This window comes from Lynx canadensis, chromosome D4 (assembly GCF_007474595.2).
Source record: "Lynx canadensis isolate LIC74 chromosome D4, mLynCan4.pri.v2, whole genome shotgun sequence".
Lineage (NCBI taxonomy): Eukaryota > Metazoa > Chordata > Mammalia > Carnivora > Felidae > Lynx > Lynx canadensis.
This window is the reverse complement of record NC_044315.2, coordinates 58,118,292-58,134,427: the sequence shown is the minus strand read 5'-3', so window position 1 is coordinate 58,134,427 and position 16,136 is coordinate 58,118,292. Positions and strand designations below refer to the sequence as shown.

Sequence of the window (16,136 nt, the reverse complement as noted above, 5' to 3'; positions counted from 1 at the left end):
ACATATAGTTTCTTTAAAAGTAAACTTAAGATCAGACACCTGGGTAGCTCAGTCAGTTAAGAGTCTGACTTCAGTTCAGGTCATGATCTCACAGTTCATGGGTTCAAGCCCCACATCAGGCTCCGTGCTGACAGCTCAGAGCCTGGAGCTTATTTCAGATTGTGTGTCTCCTTCTCTATCTGCCACTCCCCTACTTGCACTGTCTCTCTCTCTCTCAATCTCTCACTCTCAAAAATAAATGTAAAAAAAAATTAAAATTTTGAGTCCAACTTCAGCTCAGGTCATGGTCTAACAGTTCATGAGTTTGAGCCACACACACATTGGGCTCTCTGCTGTCAGTACAGAGCCCACTTCAGGTCCTCTGTTCACCTCTCTTTCTGCCCCTCTGTTTGCACTCACTCGTTCACTCTCAAAATAAATAAATAAACAAACTTTTAAATAAATAGACTTAAGATTTTAAAAAGCTAGTCCTCCTGATTGTGTTGACAGTTTCACAGGTGTCTATATAATGCCAAAGTACATTAATCACACCTTTTTAAGAGGTACAGGTCATTTATTTAGGTCAATTATACCTCTATAAATCTTTTTTTTTTTTAAGAGTCAGTATAAAGAAAATACCAGATAAATAGCAGTGCAGATGATATGCCCATCTGCAGGTGAGTGTTCAATGACCAGAGTTTAGGGACCCAGCTTCAAGTTATAAAAGGAACAAGTGGCACAGCTATGACAAGGACCCTCTCTGTCTGCTGGGTCCCCATCCAGAGCTGTTTCACCAAACTAAATTGGCTTTGTCAAGATAATAAACAGAACACTTCCAAATACAATTTAAGTGATTCCTTGTGTAAAATAAAGAATTAATCTGGGGCGCCTGGGTGCCATCCAACTCTTGATTTCGGCTCAGGTGATGATCTCATGGTTTGTGAGATCGAGCCCCATGTCAGACTCTGCACTGTCAGCATGGAGCCTGCTTGGGACTCTCTCTCTCCCTCTGTCTCTGCCCCTCCCGTTTGTGCACATGCTCTCTCTCTCTCTCTCTCTCTCAAAATAAATAAATAAACATTTAAAAAAATTAATCCTAATTTATCTGTTCAAATTTCAGATTTTTTCAACAATCTTTAAAAAAGCCTACAAGAGGCTTAACTATACATGATCTTCATCTTAACTAAGGTGTTCTTTGTACCATCCTTCTAACTTTTCTAAGTTTATAATTTTTTAATGTGAGAAATAGGTAGAAGGGCGCCTGGGTGGCTCAGTCGGGTTAAGAGTCTGACTTTGCCTCAGGTCATGATCTCGCGGTTTGTGGGTTTGAGCCCCGTGTCAGGCTCTGTGCTGACAGCTCAGAGCCTGCTTCAGATTCTGTGTTTCCCTCTCTCTCTCTGCTCCTCTCGCACTTGTGCCTCTCTTTCTCTCTCTCAAAAATGAATAAACATTAAAAAATAAAAAGAAGTAGGTAGAAAAAATGAAACAAATTTCCTAAAGCGAGGCCTGCAGTTCTGCAAAAACTTAAACCATTTAAAAGGGTTACAGATCCAAAGTTAGATCAAGTTTCTGATGTTAGATGTGTGTTAATGAGGACTATGGTTCTGCTACATTAGGGTTAAAAATGCTCAACATGGATGATAATTTCACTCAACACTGGAACACCTTTGGTATGCCTGGGTGGCTCAGTCAGTTGAGCATCTGACTCTTGATTTAGGTTCAAGCATGATCCCAGGGTTGTGGGATAGAGCCCCATATCAGACTCCACACTAAGCATGAAGCCTACTTAAGATTCTCTTTCTCTCTCTCTCTCTCTCTCTCTCTCTGCCTCTCTCTCTCTCTCTGCCCTATTTCCCCACTTGTGTATATGCTCTCTCTCTGAAAAGTACAGCATAAGGAATACAGTCAAAAACATTTTAATAACATAGTATGGTGCCAGATGATAACCACACTCATCATGGTGAGCACTGCATAATGTACACAATCATGAAGTCGCTATGTTGTACACATGAAACTAATGTAACATGGTATGTCAACTATACTTCAGTAATAAAAATTTTAAAAAAACTGGAATACCTTATATAATAGAGCATTTCACGTATATTTCACAGAGGCAGCTTTGTTTATGCATCCCGGCTCTATGAAGGTGCTGGGGTAGAAATTATCTCCAGTTTTTACAAATAAGGAAATTGAGGCAGGCAGGGATAAAACGACTTATCCAAGCTACAAAGTACAAAGCTGAAGCTAGAACTCAGGTCTTCTCATTCCCAATCTGTGGTTTTTCTCCTACATCCGGGAAGTAGTGGAGAATCCTGGAAAATCAACTAACATCTTAGCAGTTCCTACTGGAAAATGCATTCAGGGGCCAACCAATTTACACAGGTGAACATTTTTAGGGTATTATCCACTAGTATTTGACAACTGCTTAGCTTCTCAATAATGTATATGATTGGACATGTTTCCTTAATTTTCTTTATCTAATGTTTTTCAGGAAAATGGCACTATGGTTTTCTTAATTTTTTTTTTTTTAACGTTTATTCATGTTTGAGAAAGAGACAGAGCACAAGCAGGGGAGGGGCAGAGAGAGAGGGAGACATGGAATCTGAAGCAGGCTCCAAGCTCTGAGCTGTCAGCACAGAGCCCAATGTGGGGCTCGAACCCATGAACCATGAGATTATGAGCTGAGCTGAAGTCGGACACTTAACCAACCGAGGCACCCTGGCGCCCCAGCACTATGGTGTTCTTGATCCCAATGTCAGTGTTTGAAATATTTCATAACTGTCTCCATCTACAGAAATCTTAGAACAAAAGAACAAAATATACCTAATAAACAGCCATATGCAAAACTTTTCAGTACATTATACAAGTTCAACAGGCAACAGATATTAATGGATATGTCCTATCTTCTTCCACTTTAAAACAGGACATATCTGAATATTCTCCCCGGAAGCACACTTCTATCCAACAGCTCATCATTTTCCTTCCCCAAACAGGCCCAGATTTGTCCCAAATGAGAGTCTCAGTGCAAAACCTGAAAAGACCCAGTCCCCAAATCACAGAGAACACTACCATCTCCTCTTCCCTCCTCTTGGAACATGTTTTTATTACAGCACAGAGTAATATCCCTGCCTGTCTTCACTGCCACTCTACGAGATCCTCATGACATGGGCTATGTCATTTCCAAGTGGAGTCTTATTTACACCTTTACCTCTTACTTTCCCCAAACAAAAATGTCATTCATTAGATGTTTGAAGGAATGCTCAGAGAGAATCCAAGAGAGTACAAAGTATTTTATATCTACTAATCACTTCTTTTTCCTTTCCTTTCCCCATTGAACATATTGCCCATACCACTGACACATTAAGCCTTTTGAAAGCATGACAGGACTATCAAAGTTCCAAACCTCTTAGGCCTGTGAGGACCTCTTAGCCTACCTTCCCAGTGTGCTGCTCAGTATTTTCTTCACATACACCACACTCAAAGTTCAAATTCACTTCCCATGCATTCAAATATTTTGTGAGGGCCTACAGAGATATCCATGTGTCAGAGACTCTTCTACATGCCAGAGATATGACAATTAAGCTCAAGTCCCCATCCTTAAGGCAGCTCTCAGTTCCTCCATATGTCCCATGTTTCCCTGCCTCCATATTGCCTCTGTGATTAATCTCTCCACTTGAATATTTGGATTATAGTTATTCGCTCCTTGGAAAGAGCAAGTTTGTATAATTTACCTCTGCATTCTCAAAGCCCACTGCATCAAAACGCATAAAATAAAAAATCCATTCATTCATTCATTCATTCATTCATTCAGTACTTCTCTTGGAAAAGAATAATAGTCTGGTTAGCAGCCAGCTTATGAAATCCATACTAAAGAATTCCAGTGCACTTACCTTTAGTCTTCTCGGCCCATCTTTGGCAGAGCCCTTCCTTCTGCTCCTGGTAAGCACAGTGATAACCTTATCCAACCCCCTTTCAAGGCTCCCAAACACTTTGGTTCCTTTTCTTTTTGGAGTATCCTCTACGTGTGCTTGGTTGAGATCCAGTTCCACTGAGCGACATCTTAAAAAGAAAAAAAATCCATGAGTAAAACTGGGCCTCCTGCCAGTCGGGGCTGTCACAAGCCATTCAAGTATGCCAAGGCGAATGCCAAGGCCAGTCCAGCTCACTACTCAGGAAGCACAAAAGCCATCTCCCACTGGAACACAGCCATCACCTCTCCCCTCAGCCAACTGCCCCTTGGCAAAACTATTCTTCCCCTAGCTTTTTTAAAAAAAATATACAGAAAAGTTGGGTGAAGAGTACAATGAACCCCATATATATATCCTCTTAGATTCAACAGTTGTTAATTTCTCACCACATTTGCCTTCTCTACATGTATAAATGAATACATTAAATATATGCACATCTTTGCTGAACCATCTAAAGGTAACCCATCTGAAGATACCATGAGACTTCACTCTGAAACACTTCAGCACACATACCCAACAAATAACGACATTTTCTACATAACCACAATGCCATCAAGAAAATTGATAATAATGCCACAGTACTGTCTAATATCTAGTTCACAGTCTAATTTCCTCAACTGCCCTCAAAAAGGATCCTGCTTTAAAAAATAGCTATTACACTGGGGTGCCTGGGTGGCTCTGTCGGTTAAGCATCCAACTTTCACTCAGGTCATGATCTTGCAGTTTGTGGGTTTGAGCCCCACATCGGGCTTTGTGCTGACAGTTCAGAGCCTGGAGCCTGCTTCAGATTCTGTGTCTCCCTCTCTCTCTCTGCCCCTCACCTGTTCACACTCAGTCTCTCTCTCTCTCTCAAAAATAAATAAACATTAAAAAAATTTTTTTAATAAATAAAAAATAGCTATTATAGGGGTGCCTTGGTGACTCAGTTGGTTAAGTGTCTGATCATGCCCCATGTCATGCTCTGTGCTGACAGTGTGGAGCCTGCTTGGGATTCTCTCTTCCTCTCTCTCTTCCCTGCCCCTGTCCCTGTTCATGTGCCTACACTATCTTTCTCTCTCTCAAAATAAACCTTAAAAACATTTAAAAATAAAAATAAAAAATAGCTATTATAGACGATGAGGGGCGTCTGGCTGGCTCGCTCAGAGGAGCATGCAACTCTTGATTTCAGGGTCGTGAGTTCGAGCCCGACACAGGACGCAGAGATTACTTAAATAAATAATATATGGGGCGCCTGGGTGGCACAGTCGGTTAAGCGTCCGACTTCAGCCAGGTCACGATCTCGCGGTCCGTGAGTTCCAGCCCCGCGTCAGGCTCTGGGCTGATGGCTCGGAGCCTGGAGCCTGCTTCCGATTCTGTGTCTCCCTCTCTCTCTGCCCCTCCCCCGTTCATGCTCTGTCTCTCTCTCTCCCAAAAATAAATAAACGTTGAAAAAAAAAAAAATTTAAAAAAAAAAAATAAATAAATAATATAAACATTTTTTAAAATTAAAAAATAAAGACAATGAAGGGACGCCAATGCTGCCAAACTGTCCATGTCCATACAAGAGGGATGAGTTTTCTTTGACACACCAGTTGGTATCTTTACTATATGAAGAACTGCTATCAGTGGATGTCTACACTCTACGGGAGAAGCATCAGAAAAGATGGGCATCAGAAAAGATGGGCCTCTGGATGGGGCCAGAGCCACTGTCTTCCCAAGCTGCTGTACGTTAAGATGCCAGTCCTACTGCTGAAGAGTTTCAGATTTCTTCCCCATGAGGAAGGCAGCAACAACAGCTACAGTAATGGCCACAGACCATCCGCATTCAGCTAGACATTTCTGCAGTCTCCGATATAATTTACACAATGGCTTGTTACCTTAATCAGGCTGATCATACGTGAAAAAAGAAAATCTGGCTACATATACTAAAGATCAAAGAATCTAAAAAACAGAACACTTACCGCCTCTCAGGGCTAATGACACCTGTCACTAACTTCTCTGTTCCTGCTGAATTTATTGGCATTTTAACTGGAGTTTCTTTCAGGCACTGGTTTCTGGCTATTAGAAAAACAACAAACACAAACCATATGTAGCTGACATATCGTGGTTTCAAAATTTCTGTCAATAATGCATACATCACTTATTCATTGACTCAGAATTACTGTAATCACTTGGCCAGTGGTGTTAAGGCTCTACTTATTTAAAGAATTATTTCCATGTGATTTATAATAGAAACAAAATCATTTTGGCTTTGCATGTGTGGCTCTTCTTTTCCTTCACTACAAAACCGAGTCCATGATTAAAAGTTTATTATAAATATTATATGACAAATTTAAATAGATCATATAAATACAGATTTTATGACTACTGATTCTCCTTTCTATAAACAAAAGTCAATCTGTATTTATACAAGGATTCAATTTGTGCTTTTAATTGAAAATAGTATTGAGAGGTATTCATTCAATTCTTTGCCCTACTCAACTCCTGTTAGGCAAAGAGAACAGTCCCCGTGAAGGCTTGACAAAAGCTTTAAACAGTGTGAGCTTTTGTTATTTTTATATTCTAGAATATAAATTCTATTCTAGAATTTTGTATTTCATTCTAGTAGGGTATTTGTATCCAGATAATTTGTGACAAATTCACAATAACAAATCTGGTTACCACTATTTAGTTAACTTTTTGCTTATGATTTAAAAGTTGCATACCCTTTAGAGGGAACAACACTTTATAACAAGCATACGGTATCAAGTTTTTAAGATGACATTAAAGATTTTGTTTTGTTTTGTTTATGACTATCAGGACTATTTTCACTGGTTCCATGAGAACAAGAAAATAATATCTCTGAAAATATTTTCATCTATATCTAGTAATTATATCTACTATTATACATAGTTACTTGTTGATGAAGTATTGCTGACTGTATTGTACCAGATTAAGAAAAGTGATTAATGCTTATGTGAAAAATGACTCAGATGAAAGAAAGTAAAGTACACAGCACTAATGGAAGCTATCAATCGGGGCTTTAGCCAGTACCTTCTGTAGGTGGCTCTTATGTTTAAAGAAAAATAGCCAATAATAACTTTAGACCAACACAATCTTTCTCACAAACTGAAAGAAAGTTTTCTATGCAAACTGATGATACATTAAGATTATAAATTCCAAACTATCCATGTTTCAAAACTTTCAGAATTACATAAAAAGTTAAAACACATAGGGCGCTTGGGTTGCTAAGTTGGTTAAGCATCCAACTTCAGCCCAGATCATAATCTCATGGTTTGTGGGTTCAAGCCCCGTGTCGGGCTCTGTGCTGACAGCTCAGAGCCTGAAGCCTGCTTCAGATTCTGTGTCTCCCTCTCTCTCTCTCTGTCCCTCCCCCACTCACACTCTGTCTGTCTCTCTCTCTAAGATAAACATTAAAAAAAATTTTTTTTAAGTTAAAAACATAATAATAGAAGGAACTATAAGCATCAAAGGCTTAAAAAAAAAAAAAAAAGCCCTCTGGGGCGCCTGGGTGGCTCAGTCTATTGAGCCTCCGACTCAGCTCAGGTCATGATCTCACAGCTTGTGGGTTTGAACCCCGCATCGGGCTCTGTGCTGACAGCTCGGAGCCTGGAGCCTGGAGCTTGCTTCGGATTCTGTGTCTCCCTCTCTCTCTGCCCCTAATCCGCTCACAGTCTGTCTCTGTCTCTCTCAAAAATAAATAAATATTTAAAATTAAAAAAAAAAAAAAAAAAGCCCTCAATGAGTTAAAGTCCATCTTATCTCCCTACCCAACCCTGATTCACAAACGATACTGTAGCTATATTAACAAGTAACAGAAGAGAAATACCCCACTAGGAAAAAAATGCAATAGCAGCTACTACTAGTAACATCCGACCTTAGTATCCAAACGTTACCTCACTGAACCCTCATAACAACCCCAGGCAGCTATACATGCTTATCACACCAAACTAGCTAGCTTCACAATTCTGGGGAAAGTGTTGTTTGAGCTGATGAATGAGAGAATGCAATTAACAGAATAACAGAACTTCCAGTAAATATTCTGACAAAGTTGATCGTAATATCTTTACAAGAAGTAGAGCTCTGGAACTGGCTATCAGGCCCATTAGCAAATTAGAAGCACAATGGCAGGACATGATTTAGCAGCACTTCACATGGCAAGGTCTTGGAGTTTGGGTTCATTAGGCTCTTAACATAAAACAAGAGTAGGTTACAATTGCTAGAAAAAAAAGGCCAAAAAGGTTTAGGAGTCATTTTAAAAAGTGACTTGGGGGCACCTAGGTGGCTCAGTAGTTGAGCATCCGACTCTTGATTTGGGCTCAGGTCATGATCCCAGGGTCGTGGGAACGAGCCCTGTGTCAGGCTCCATGCTGAACGTGGAGCCTGCTTAAGATTCATTCTCTCTCTCTCTCTCTCTCTCTCTCTCTCTCTCTCTCTCTCTTTCTCTCTCTTCCTCTCCCTCTCTCTCCCTCTGCCCCTCTCCCCCACTCACGCTCACGCTCTCTAAAAATAACAATTTTTTAAAAAGTGACATAGAGGGGCGCCTGGGTGGCGCAGTCGGTTAAGCGTCCAACTTCAGCCAGGTCACGATCTCGCGGTCCGGGAGTTCGAGCCCCGCGTCAGGCTCTGGGCTGATGGCTCAGAGCCTGGAGCCTGTTTCCGATTCTGTGTCTCCCTCTCTCTCTGCCCCTCCCCCGTTCATGCTCTGTCTCTCTCTGTCCCAAAAATAAATAAACGTTGAAAAAAAAAAAAATTAAAAAAAAAAAAAAGTGACATAGACTAGATCACAATAAATAAAACCCCTTCAGGCTCTCTCTAACTCATTCTTTCTTTCAACAGATATGGCCCCACTATATACCAGGCACTGGGCACCTACTAAGTACCAGACAATAAAGACGACCCTACCATATACTATGCCATGTTGCAAAAATGGCAGACAGAATCTCTACTCTCATGATGCTTACAGTCTTATCCTGATGAGACCCAGCACTAGAAAACTGGGTTCAGTTCTAGGAACTGACAAAATAGAATGTGCCTAAATGAGGCCAGCAAGAAAACACTGAGGTGTCATAAAAGAAACCACTTAAATAATTGGTGATGACTGAGCTGATAAGGAAACCAAGGGCAATGAGAAAGTTGTAATATCTGGACGCAGATCTAGATGTCTAGAAGGACATGACTATGAGTGCTTCTGAAATATGAGCAAGAGCAGGATCAGATACCAGAACTAGAGATCCAGATGAGTGAGATCTAAGGGCTCAGCAGAGACTTCAGTTTTAGTCACCATAAGTGGGGGCAAAGGAGAAAACAAAGTCTAAATCTAGATATATGACCTTGGGCAAATCACTCGTCTGAGCCTTGTGTTCTTCAGCTATGAAAAAAACAGGTGGATGAAATGAGCTCTAACTTGCCTTTCGGCTTTGATATTCTATGATGCTATACTTCAACTTTACATATGTGAAAAAGAGAAAAAATATCAATAGAAGTTGACTAATATGCTTTCATTTCAACCAATGCAAATAATATAGGATAAAAAAAGCATAAATTCCTGAGGGCAATGCTAGCCATTTCCGACCTATTATGCGCTTAGATGGTAAGAATAGAATTTGAAGGTACTTTACCCTGATCAGTACATATAGCAAATACCTTTTGAGGGTGTAGTGTAATGATTTGGTGTGGAGAGTATTTCTCTCTTATGCTGGTTCTTATTAACTGGAGTCTTTGGCTCAGGAAATACAAAGCACTCATCATTCTTTACAGCAGACTTAGGCGTATATACATTCTCTTTGTTCTTTAATTTATTGGCAGATGCTCTGCATAATACTGGAGTTAATGATTTAGATTCCAGACCATTTGATTCTGTCCAATGCTTGGCAAACTGGAAAAAAAAAAGTTACTGGATAAAGCACAATGAAGAAGAAGAAAAGTCAATTTCTCTACAACATGCCTTAATCATTTGCAAATTACCATGCACCATTTTTACTAAAATGAAATACTCTCAAAAGGGTATTATTGGCAATACCAGGAAATTTAAAAATGTATATTCAATTCTCTTTAGTACACGTAGATCACTTTAGTCTGTTCTACTGACAGATCATTTTCAACATGTTTTAGGCTGAGTGTTAAATCAAACACACCCAGATCTCAGGCTATACTGAGAATGGTCACAATTAAATCCCTGAGGAATTGTTTCCCATGCCTAGATTCCCATGGTTTGTCTCTAATGTGTACCAAAAACTAAGCGTTTAGTGATTACAGCAGAAAAACCATGTTAAAATACTCTTAACAGAAATGTTGCACACAAAATATTTTTTAATCATTTTGGATTTATGGTTGAGCTTGCAAAAAAGTAAGGAAAATCCTCAGAGGCTAAACTAAGAAGAGGAGCATGAATCCAAAGATATAATAAAGGCTGAAGCTGTCCATTGCTCTAAGGCCATCTTCCTACCACCTCGGATAACCAGCAGCATGGACGTTAACAGCCACAGAAGCCTTAGGCCTATGCAAGGTGGTAAGTTAGAACCAAAGTGCTCATGAAAAGCCAGAGGGGGCTATAACTAAAATGAAAGGCGGGGTGGGGTGGCTCGGTCAGTGAAGCATCCGACTTCAGCTCAGGTCTTGTTCTCACAGTTGCCCCACGACTGCTTGGGATTCTCTCTCTCCCTCTCTCTGCCCCTCCCCCACTTGTGGTTTCTCTCTCTCCAAAACAAATAGACTTAAAAAACAAAACAAAACTAGGGGCACCAGGGTGGCTCAGTCAGTTAAGCCTCTGACTTTGGCTCAGGTCATGATCTCATGGTTCATGGGTTCGAGCCCCACATAAGGCTTTGTGCTAACAGTGCAGAGCCTGAAGCCTGCTTCAGATTCTGTGTCTCCCTCTCTCTCTTCCCCTCCCACTCTTCCTCTCTCTCTCTCCCTCTCTCTCAAAAATAAAGAAACATTGGGGTGACTGAGTGGCTCAGTCGGTTAAGCATCCGAATTCATCTCAGGTCATGATCTCGCAGTTTGTGAGTTCGAGCCCCGCATCAGGCTCTGGGCTGAGAGCTCACAGCCTGGAGCCTGCTTCAGATTCTGTGTCTCCCACTGTCTGCCCCTCCGCTGCTTGCACTCTGTCTCTTGCACTGTCTCAAAAATAAATAAACATTAAAAATAATAATTAATTAATTAATTAAACATTAAAAAAATTATTTTAAAAAATCTAAAATCAAACTGTGAATTAAATATAAATCCGCCCTGTAAAGAGGACAGAACAATGTTGTCTGTCCTAGGCTTAACTCTGGAGAAGCAAAATTCTCCTTTAATAATTTGCAATTTCACATAAGTTTAGGGACCAAATTCATACTTTCTGCATGGTCCTATGTGCATTCAAGGAAAATACAATCCCTAGCTCTTAAAAACCATTCCAGAGAATAAAAAAAGGAACACATCCCAATTCATTTTAGAAGACTACTATAATCACAATACCAAAATCAGATGGATGGAATAGAATGCAAGTAGAGGAGAAGAAAGACTTTCATGCATTATTTGACATTGTTCTATATTGTCTAAATGTTTTACAAGATGAATGTATCTATGTATAATGTCTGTAATAATAAAACTAAAATTTTCAAAAGAAAAAAAGACTTATATGAGACAGAAAACTATAGGACATTTTCATTTAAGAACAAAGAAGCAAAAATTCTAAACAAAATATTAGGAAACTAACCGCAGCAGTGTATTAAAAAGATAGTAAACTGGACTTATATAAAGAATACAAGACTGGCTTAACATCATAACTATTGATATAACATATAACAAACTACATTATTTAATGTAGTTAATTATATCAGCTAGTGAAAGAAACAAAAATAGATGATTTTCTCAATAGGTATTTTCTACAATACAGATTCATGACTTTAAACAAATCTTAGGGATGGATGCCTGGTGGCTCAGTTGGTTAAGCGTCCAACACAGGCTCAGGTCATGATCTTGCGTATTGGTGAGTTCAAAGTCCCGCATCAGGCTCTATGCTGACAGCTCAGAGCCTGAAACCTGCTTCAGATTCTATGTCTCCCTCCCTCTCTGCCCCTCCCCTGCTCACACTCTGTGTCTCAAAAATAAACAAACACTATAAAAGAAAAATTTAAACAAATCTTAGCAGACCACAACTAAATGAAAAACAGGTCTTAACTTGAAAAAGGGTGGGAGGTGCAGTGGAGAGAGAGGAAGGCTGACAAGGAGAAGGAGAGTGAGGGAGAGTGGGAAGGGGAAGGTTTAAGAGGGAGAGAGAGAACATACATCATACTTAATGATAAAAGAAGTATTCTTTTTTACAACTTGGAAAAACAGTGTCTGCTATATTGCTAGGTCTACTAAGTGCAGTAATAAAAAAAACAAAAGATATTAAAGGTTTAAGAATTAGAAAGGAAGAGGGGTGCCTGGGTGGTTCAGTTGGTTAAGCATCTGACTTTGGCTCAAGTCATGAACTCATGGTTCATGAGTTCGAGCCTCGTATCAGGCTCTGTGCTGACAGCTCAGAGCCTGAAGCCTGCTTGGATTCTGTGTCTCCCTCTCTCTCTGCCCTTCTCCTGCTCACAGTCTCTCTCTCAATCACTCAAAAAAAAAAAAAATTTTTTTTTAAAATGTTAATAAAAGGATTAGAAAGCAGAAACAAAACTGCCACCCATAGATGATATACTTTTGTACACAGAACACTCAAAAAAATATACAGACACATTATAAGAATTTAAGAGTTTAGGAAAGTTACTGAATATAAGATCATTCACAAAAATCAATTTCATATCTATACACCAGTAACAGATACAAAACTGTGATTTTAAAAGACCTACCACTCCCAACAGCAATAAAAAAATAAGAGTATTTAGGAATAAATCTAATAAAAATATAAGACCTTTCTGGGGAAATTTATAAAACTTTATTAAAAGCAATTAACTAAAACCTAATAAATGAAGAGATATACTATGTTTATGGATAGGGGGATTTGAGGGTCTAGATTTCAATTTTTCCCAAGTTGAATCTTAAATTCAATGCAATTTCAATTTGTGAGTGTATGTGAAGTTTGTCCAAATGATTCCAAAATGTATATGGAAATGCAAAGGGACAAGAGTAGCCAAGACATTCTTAAAGAAGAATTGGCCAACCAGAGAGAAGAACTATTACAAAATTAAAGTAATTAAGATGTGTAGTGGTGAAAAAAAATCAATAAAACAATATAGCCCAGAAACAGATACACTCCTATGACAACTTGATATATGATCAAAGCACCACTGTAGATCTGGTGGTGAAAGAATGGACTTTCCAATGTAGGAGATATAACTTTATGCTCACCAGATTACAAAATATTTAAATATTAAGATATTAAATAGCCAAAAATATCAAGTGTTAATAAATATGTAAAGCAATGGGAACAGTCTTCTACTTCTGGTTGAAGTATACTTAATAAAACCACTTTGGGGGAAAAACTGGCATTATCTGTTAACGCTGAAGATACTCATTCCACTCCTAAGTATATATGTGATAGCACTCTTACATATGTAATAGGGGCCCTGCTGCACACAAGAGTTAGCCTAGCAGGTCCTGGATGGAAGCTGGGTAACCCAGCTTTTAGAAAATTCCCAACATTGTTGGGATAAGTTTGTTTGTATGGCTGGAGCACCAAACCCTGCTGTACCAGACTGTACAGACTACAAGCAGTGTGATTTATGATGAACGACAGCTTTTCTTCTAGAAGTCTAGAATTTCTGTGATTGTGACGAATTCCACCAACATAGAGAGCCTGTGTAACCAGCCCCAGTAAAAACTTTGGATTCTAAGTCTCTAGTGAGCTTCCCTGAGTAGAAACATGCACACCTGCTCCTGTATTTCACTGCTGTCAAAGAGAGTGCACTCTGCGTGGCCCCCTCAGAGAGAGTGGAGGAATAACATTCACTGTACATCCAATAAGTTCAACAAATGCCAAATAAGATTAAAAAAAAAAAAAGATTATCAAAAGGAGAAGAAAACAGATCAGTTGCTGCTCTGAGTTGGGGGGAATAGGGAGTTGGCTACAATGAGGGACTCTAGGAGAGGGGGCAACAGAACTGTTCTTGATTTTGATGGTGGTCACAGGACTGTATGCACTTGTCAAAACACACAGAACTGCACACTAAAACACTGTTAACAAATAGTTAACTATATGTAAGCTGTACTTCATTTTTGGAAAGGGGGAGGGGAGGGGAAGGGAGGGCAGGGGGAAAAAAGACAAGCGAAAAGAGGAACAGTAAAGTGCTCTAAAATGGAATCTTGGCTTTGTTCAACTTGGAAATAAATGGCTTTCCTTTTGTTCATATTCCAACAAATCTCTCATTAATGTCTTCAATGGCTTAGGAATTCATTAAATTTGCAAGCACACACCCAATACCGTATATTACACAGACTTACTATACATACTCACATTAGAGTCTAGATGTTTTTATAATTTACGCAACATACACTGCTTTAAATAGTAAAATAAATAACCAACCTGTGGTGTTTGTGGGGTGGTCACACCTACTGATGAACTGTCTCCACACCAGTCATAGTCTATCAATCCAGCCACATCATTTTCATCACTTGTTGTCATATCTTCTAGACTCAGATTCTTTGACTATTCAAAAAATAGAAGAACTCAGAGACAACGCCATCATGGTTCAATTTTTAAAAGATTATGTTCGAGGCACAGGGCAAGGCCCTGGAAGCAGAAACAAATCAGATAGTATACTAAAGGAGCTCACCGTCCAGGACAGAAAACAGGAAGCCAAAAAATGCCAACACAAATTATGAGGAGAATCTCTGACTCTCAAACATGTCTTGGAACATGTTTACATATATACTCTTTAGCCAAAGATAAATTTGGCTTTATTATCAGATAATCACTATAACACCAGAGAAACAACTCGACTGCAAATCTACAAATAAAAAAGCTCTGGGGTGCCTGGGTGCCTCAGTCAGTTAAACATCCGACTTTGGCTCAGGTCATGATCTCATGGTTCATGAGTTCAAGCCCCCCATTGGACTCTGTGCTCACAGCTCAAGCCTGGAGCCAGCTTGGGAATCTGTGAATCCCTCTCTCTCTGCCCCTCTCCTGCTCACTCTGTCTCTCAAAAAATAAATAAATGTTTCAAAAAAAAAAAAGCGCTCTAACAAAGTAGAAAATATAAAAGAAATGACTTTGAAATACAGGTTTCTTTTTTTGCAAATACATGCAGAATATGTAGCAATTTTTCCCAGTAGGAATAAACTAGCTTTAAGACAGGTCAGCTGGGGACAGAGTATTTGGGGTCCTGTGCTAACAATACCCCCACAGTCATTTATCTCCCCCCCCCTCCATAAACTAAGGGTATACTAGACACACCCTAAATTCTAAGACTATGGAGTGTAATTGGATCTTTTATTTCTCCCTCCTTCCATTTCCGAAATTCAACATCTAGTTAAGCCAGCCAGACAATTTTACTTGAATTTCTCATACGTCACCATTTACTTTCCAGTCCCACTGCCACTGTTCTAATTCAAGGACACATCTTCTCACACCTGAACTATTCAAACAGACAGTATGGTCTGTGCCACCAGTGTTTCTACCCTCTCAACCAGGGATGACAGAGTTCTCCAATTATCATCAACTAGAACTGGCTACATGGAGTGCTAGCCGGAGAAAAATACTAAAGCTAAATCTAGGCTCAGTGGAGAAAAGTAACGAACGATGGCCATCCCGAGCACTGCCATAGAGAGTAACAGCACACACACATCCCTAACTGAACAAGTCTATATACCACTGGATACATTTTTCAAAATTACAGTCCTGTCAAGTGACTTATCCTATCTTGCTCAAAAATCAATGGTTCCCATTACCTATAGCATAAAGTCTAACCCTTCTGACATGGCATTTCAAAGCTCTCTACAATCTAGCTCTCACCTACCCTCCCAACTCACTCCCTCCTTCTCTTCCTCTTACTTTCGCCCTCTTGACCTCTCAATCTTTAGCCAAACCAAATCTTTAACCAATCTGATTCCTGGATCAGACTGTATTATTGTCTTGCTGAAAATGCCATCTGATTAGCAGTTCAGGATTACTTACTTTCTTATAAACAACACCTCAGAGAAAAAAGGGTGATTCTACCAAAGGGGAGAACAATACAAAGAAACTATGTTTCAAGTTTTAAAGATTTGCATAAAAAGCAGAAAATAACCCAAAAT

The 16,136-nt window shown here is 39.5% G+C and overlaps 1 protein-coding gene across 1 annotated transcript in view; it reads right to left on the bottom strand.

Moving 5' to 3' along the window:
* Positions 1-16,136, bottom strand: part of MELK (maternal embryonic leucine zipper kinase) — a 91,634-nt gene that overhangs the window by 7,485 nt on the left and 68,013 nt on the right. The window contains exons 13-16 of the mRNA XM_030293795.2: positions 14,428-14,550; positions 9,573-9,804; positions 5,888-5,984; positions 3,870-4,038 (exon numbers count right to left, since the gene is read on the bottom strand). Coding sequence (XP_030149655.1) covers positions 3,870-4,038; positions 5,888-5,984; positions 9,573-9,804; positions 14,428-14,550 — 621 coding nt within the window. The remainder of the gene's footprint in view (positions 1-3,869; positions 4,039-5,887; positions 5,985-9,572; positions 9,805-14,427; positions 14,551-16,136) is intronic.